Below are 6,599 nucleotides of genomic sequence, written 5' to 3' on the forward strand. Positions count from 1 at the left end.
TAGCACTTTTTAAGCAATAATATTGCATTACCTAAAGCACTGTTAAATTTGAAAAATGATGCTTTTAGTAAAAACACACAGACTTCTATCCTTGTCCATGTAGCATCTTTTCTGTAATTGTCCAGTGAGATCCCAGAGAGAAAGCTCTGCACCCAGCTCCGTCTGTCGGAGCGCCTCTTCAAAGAGCTGCCATAGAAAAGCTCTATGGACACGTATCTGATAATAATATTTACTAGTTTGCTCATTGCCATTCACGTATAATTTCCTCATTAATCGTGTTGTATTTTCCCAGAGTCTGACGTTAAATTACCGTGCAACGAGTCCGCTAACTTTACTTCTGTTTCTTTAATGTTCTCACATGTTATGGGTCATAAAGAGAAACCAAAAATCAACTAATCATGACAGAACACAGAGTGCCTTACATATACATTTGTATTTAGTATACAAAAAATTGAAATATTTCACCACACAGACATGTGAAGTAATAAAAAATAAGACAAACAGTTGGAACAAGTATACAAGTCATCTTACATTACATACATACATGGCCAATGCATTTCATTATACAACCTCTCCTAAGAATTACAGTGGGTCAAATAACCAGAGAACTTCCATGCAATAGTAGATTAGAATGTTTCGCTGCGTTTTTCTCATCTACAGTTCAACACCTTAGCTAGGCAGGACCACACGACATGAGTCAACCACACAGTTTGCTATGCCAACCAAAGACAGCGTGACGGAGTGTGCCGCAGTGCTGCGTCTCACCACACGAGGGAGACAGACACACTGCGGCCTGTAACCACACAGAAATGCATTTCAGAAAGGCGCAACCTGCAACGTTTGCCGCAATGACAAACACCACAAAGATCGGCCCCTTTATTGTACACTGTTAGCAACACTTCTAACTTCAACACAAGCGACTATAATCCCTTTAGTTTCAATTGTTTTAGTTTTAAGAGCTAAATATTCAGGTACATGTAGATATTCATAACGCATTCCTTTTCTAAGGATTATTCTGTACATCACTAGATGTCATTAATATCCTGTTTTTTTTTCTTTCTTTATGTCCACAGATTGTTGAAAAGTCTTGTGTATTACTACAATACAATATGAAATAGTACCAAAAAACTGGACACTAAAAAACTTGGCTCAAAACAATAATGTCTTTTATGGACTGCCCCCAAACCGTGACACAAAGCCATCTCACTGACACCGACACATGCTCGTCCACACACACACACACACACACTCACTCACCCACACACACACACACACAGAGGAACAGAGACAAGATCTAAAATAATGGGATAAGTTAAGACAGAATATTTTTAGACCCATGCAAGCTTCTCCAGCCCCAGAGGCAGAACTCAGGCAGCAGGGTTTACAGCCCCCATGTTTGGCATGCTGGTCTGTCACGTGTTCACAGTTAGATGAAGTTACCCAAAGACACTGGACTAAGATCACATGTAAGAACACGACTGTGATTATTCTTTCCACCATAAAACGACAGCACAGATCAGGTGAGACAGCAAAATGTTTTTTTTTTATTTGACTAAATGATCTAAACTCAAGGTTCACTCTGTGGATAACCCACAGAGGGCCCTCCTCTCCTTGTCAATGAGCACCGTGAGATGCAGTTAAAAGCTCAGATTTGAACTCTCCACCCTGTAAATAGCATCTAACTCTAACTCTGTGCTGATCAGGCAGCGAGGCGCCTGAAAGCTCCGGTAAAACCAAGTGAGTGGACCTGATAACTCATAAATCTTTTTGTTGGTCTAACTACTATTCAACAGGGTCAAGAGTAAGCTGTATGTTGTTGTGGAAGGCTAAATGATGAAAAGCCCAGAGCAAGTGATGAGTTCAGAGAGGCCGGGGTTAAAGGTCACCACTCTTACTTCTGATGTGGTGCTGGGTTCACTTTGGTACGCTCCTTTCAGAGGAACACACTCATAGTTCTGTCCATCATTCCTACCAGCATCCATTCCTTTGAGCTCGTTTCACAGAAGTGCTGAGATGTTTGAAAAGACGAGGAGCATGAGCACCGCCTCGTTCCCTCTCACTGTAAATACGCTGATTTGGCAATATGCAACATATTAGCACGAAACAGAAACAATGACGGTCTTAAGGGGTAACTTGGGTATTTTTTTTAAACCTGGACCCTATCCTCCCATGTATTTGTGAGTGTCTAACGGGGACAACAATATTGGGTCCAGCACTGAGGGAGAGCGCTGTAGAGGGAACCGCTGAACGAACTGTAATGGAATCGCTCGGGGCAACTCCTCACCGCCAATGAACATCCAGTAAAAGTGTTGTTTTTAACCTGACAGGCTCAGATTGTGTCTGACAACATTATGAAGAGAACCCTACGGAGAAATAGAACCTTCTTCTTTGTCTTTCACTTTGTGTTTGTTGTTGTGTCTCACCCAGCCTCGTAGTGAGATCTGAATGTGGGGTTCTTCCTCTGTGGTGCGTAGGGTCACAGCTTCTGTATCGTCTGTACGCGCGGCCATCGAGTCCAAGTCCTCGAAATATTCAGCCATGACATTTAAAATCTTTTAGATAACACTAAGCTAAGCTTTCTGTCCTCCTCCACTCTCACTCTTCCCGGGACGCCCCTCTCCAACTCTCACTCACACTCTTACCGCTGTCTTCCGGCAACAAGCCGCCTCTCATGAGACTTCAGACCTGTGGCTGCACAAATCTACATTTTATCTAAACGTTGAAATCGCAGGAGGCATAGTGTGTGTTGGTGAGTTGTGTGTCTGAATAGCATTTTTAAATGAATTGTTGTGGTGCTGCAGAGATGTGCTGACCTACACATCATCTTCTACACACTTAACTTTGTTTGAGACAGATCCTCTCCATGATCATTTTTCAATAAAAATGAGATAAATGATTTGAAAATGATCGTTTATCTTATTTTTCATCGCAAATCATATCGCAATTGCAACATCAAACTAAAATAATAGCTGATAGACAGTTTTCCAGGATGGTTCAGTTTTATTCAGACGTCTCTCTTCCCTCTCCATCAGGTTCTTTCATAACGTTGTCAGGCACTAACAATAATCTGAGCCCGTCAGAGGCAACAGAAATGACTTTTAGTGGACGTGTATTGACGGTGAGGAGTTGCCCTCGCAGCTTGGTGGCTAAATTGTTGTCCCCATTAGTCACTTACACATAAAAACATGGGAAAGTAGGGACCAGGTTGAAAAATGAAACTAGGCTTAGACTCAGGGTCCTCTAAGGAGAAGGCTCAAAGATGGACGACAGCTGTGCAGTTGCGTTGAAGCACTTTCTTGTGTTTCTTGACTCATCAGGTTCCTGAAATCTCAGCATTTACGTTATTACTGGTTGGAATGATGGGCCAAAACTACAGAAAACATTTTGTAAGAGATTAGAATTTCCCTTTAACTCATCACTCTCATTTCTTGTGAAAAACCCAAATGACTTAACATTTAAGACGCCATGCTCTATTTGTGAAGTTTAGTGAACGCAGGCAGTAGCATCATTTTTTTCCACTGTCAGTAGCAACAGATTTGTGTGCATGCCAGTAATACGCATTGCGTCTGCGCATGCTGATCTTAGATCAGGAGCTGAGGGTAACTTCAGACCTGAAGGCGTATTCATAGTTCACTTTCCATCTCGTCAACAGTGCATTAATTCAAGCAAGCATGGCGGAAAAGAAGAGATGTTGCAGAATGCAGTAAATATAAATGTCAGCCCTCATGGCAACTTGATGTGGTTCTATGAGTACAAAGTAGGTGGACAGTCAATGTCTTTCACAGAGAACCTATGAGCCTATTCAGTTATGGTAAAAAAATTGGATTAAGTATACCAATGTCGCTTTGAAAAAACATCAATATAAAGAAAGCAATCTCAGCAGTGCACACTCACTCTCGCTAGTTTTCTCTCATCCTCTCAGAGAAGTAGTGGTTGTTGTACATGGTGATGTAGTGTAGTGTTGGAGCAAGGTTTCCTCCTCAGAACATGGTGCACCTCTTCCCCCTCTTCTTCACAGGCGGAGGGCAGAGCACGGCTCGGATGGCCTCGTCGAATACCGTCTTCAGGCCTCGCTGGGTCAGCGCAGAGCACTCCAGGTACTTCACGGCGCCTGAGGAAGGAAGAGGGCATGATGGGAAAAAACTTTAGGGCGTCAGTATGCTTCAAATGAAGTGTTTGCTGGATCCTTTAACAGCGTCTGAATCCTCCACCCCTCCACACCTTTCCGACATCAGAATTGGGAAGTTGTGAGCAACGGTAACTTCTACTTCACAGAGCGATAAGGCCAGATGTGCAGAGGATGCTGAGGAAGCTAAATGTGCTCAGGAAGAGACGGAAAATGTGCACCCTTATCCCGTAACATATATACGAGGGTTTGAATAAAAAAATATTATGAAGAGTTTGGATATATTTTACTTTTTTGGTTTTATTTAGTTTTAGAGTCACTGTGAGGAACTTTTAACTGATTTATCTGAAACAGTCCCGATTGAATACTGATGCCTTTATATGAGCTAGATCAGTAAACGAGACCATCAGAGAAGACTATTTCTATTTCTGTCTGTTTCTATAGAGTTCTTAATGCTCGTCATCGGTGCCACCGGGTCGGATTCTGGTGAAACCAGATGAAATAATGCAGGTTCACCAGAAACTCCTTCAGCTCAGACTCCAGCAGAGACCAGACCACCGTGGACAGACCCAGATCCTCCAGCAGAGACAGGACCACCGTGGACAGACCCAGATCCTCCAGCAGAGACCGGTCCACCGTGGACAGACCCAGATGCGGCTTCACTGCAGCCTTTAACCTGCAGTCGGAGCTCCGGAGGGAGGAGGAGAGCTTCATGCACGGCAGCAGCGTCTCCTCCACCTCATCCTCCTCCAGGAGCAGAGCTTCTCCTCCCTGGGCACCAACACCGACACCACTAGAGGGAGGGGAGGCACGGGAGATCCAGAACCAGGGCTGAGCGGGGCAGACTGCCAGACTGCTGTAGTAAAATGAGGTTTTACTAAAGGGACTCTGGTGCTCTTAAACACTACCTCTTTTGTCCACTGGACCACAGAAATCAACAGAATATGAAAGTACCTCGTAGTAGTTTAAAGCAAAGTTCCCCTTGACTTAATCTCTAAAAAGAATACTTCAACACTCATTCAAAAATCCTCCTACCAGCACCTCTAAAGCCCACTTATTACCATGTTGTAACTTGTTGAGTTACATGTAGGTGGCAACTTCCAGGTCTGAAAAGTGAAAGCTGCATTCTCTCTAGTGTCCAGCAGGGGGCGACTCCTCTGGTTGTATAGAAGTCTATGAGAAAATGACTCTACTTCTCTCTTGATTTATTACCTCAGTAAACATTGTAAACATGAGTTTATGGTCTCAATCTCTAGTTTCAAGTCTTCTTCAATACAGCATGATGTTCATTTAGTACATTATGGTCCCAGGACAGATTCAGGCTAGCTGTTTACCCCTGCTTGTAGCCTTAATGCTAAGCTAGGCTAACCACATCCTGACTCCTGCACTTCATCTTGGAAACCTATTTCTTTCAGTCTTTGATGTGGATCCTCTTTAGCTCATCATTCTTACCTAAATAAGAACTGAAATTGCCTTGATGTTGAAAATGCAGCACACTTACTGTATGATAACTGTACAAACGTGTTGTTGTTATTTGATCATTTGCTGCAAAAACAAAGGTAACTAATGACTGACTTTTCATACAACACGTATCTTGTTGTGCCCGTGGCACACGCGGCCTCACCAATCTCTCTCGCCATGGCCAGGCCCTGTGGGTAGGTGATGGGGGAGAGCTTCTTGTCTCGCAGCCTCTCAATGGTGTCCTTGTCATCTCGCAGATCCAGCTTGGTGCCCACGAGGATGATGGGTGTGTTGGGGCAGTGGTGTCTCACCTCGGGGTACCACTAGGCACCAAAAACACACATTCACATTTGCATATGCAAAGGACAAAGTGAGTGAGAGAGAAGAAAGAGAACGGTTAGCAGATACACAAGCAGAGCGACGAGCGCCTTTTCCACCACCACATTGGACACGGACTGTGAGTTGTGGAGCTCGGAGCAGTTTTTCTCTCTAATAGATCGGTCTGAATGGAAGCATAGTTGTATGAACACAAAACATCATGAGGCAAGGCAGCCTCCAATCACATCCCATGATGAGAGAGTCTACGGAGGGAGGTTGGACCTTTAGGGAAAGTGTGGTTTCATATGAGAGCGTCCCATGATGCTCAGCAGACCAAACCACGGCCGGGCCGTCACGCTCCCTCTGCAGAGTGGTTGGACTCATTCAGGCCTCGCCTCACAACATGTCTCTGCACCCCACCCCCGGGGGGGGGGGGGGGGTCAAGTCCAGACCGTTCTCAACCGAGGTCTGAACGAGCTGGGGCAGCAGTGTGATAAGCCAGGTGGAGCAATAGATGTGCCTCCTTGTGGTCAGACTCGGCATGGAGGGGGACAAAGGGTGGGGGGGCGTTGGTCAGTCAGCGTACTGACCTTAGCTCGGACGTTCTCAAAGGAGGCCGGACTGACCAGGGAGAAGCATATCAAGAACACATCCTGGGAGAGAACCAGAGAGACGGCTAGTTGATTAGGAGATC

At 44.6% G+C, this 6,599-nt stretch overlaps 1 protein-coding gene across 1 annotated transcript; it reads right to left on the reverse strand.

Moving 5' to 3' along the window:
• Positions 1–326: 326 nt before the first annotated feature.
• LOC116378548 (ras-related C3 botulinum toxin substrate 1) lies at positions 327–6,594 on the reverse strand (the record flags this gene model as incomplete). Its single annotated transcript, XM_031840436.1, has 3 exons — positions 327–4,111; positions 5,751–5,910; positions 6,496–6,594. Coding segments are annotated over 3 exons (390 nt in total), but the record flags the coding sequence as incomplete, so codon positions are not given.
• Positions 6,595–6,599: the final 5 nt, after the last annotated feature.

Source organism: Anarrhichthys ocellatus, unplaced genomic scaffold, assembly GCF_004355925.1.
Source record: "Anarrhichthys ocellatus isolate YVR2014 unplaced genomic scaffold, GSC_Weel_1.0 scaffold2777, whole genome shotgun sequence".
NCBI classification, from domain to species: Eukaryota; Metazoa; Chordata; class Actinopteri; order Perciformes; family Anarhichadidae; genus Anarrhichthys; species Anarrhichthys ocellatus.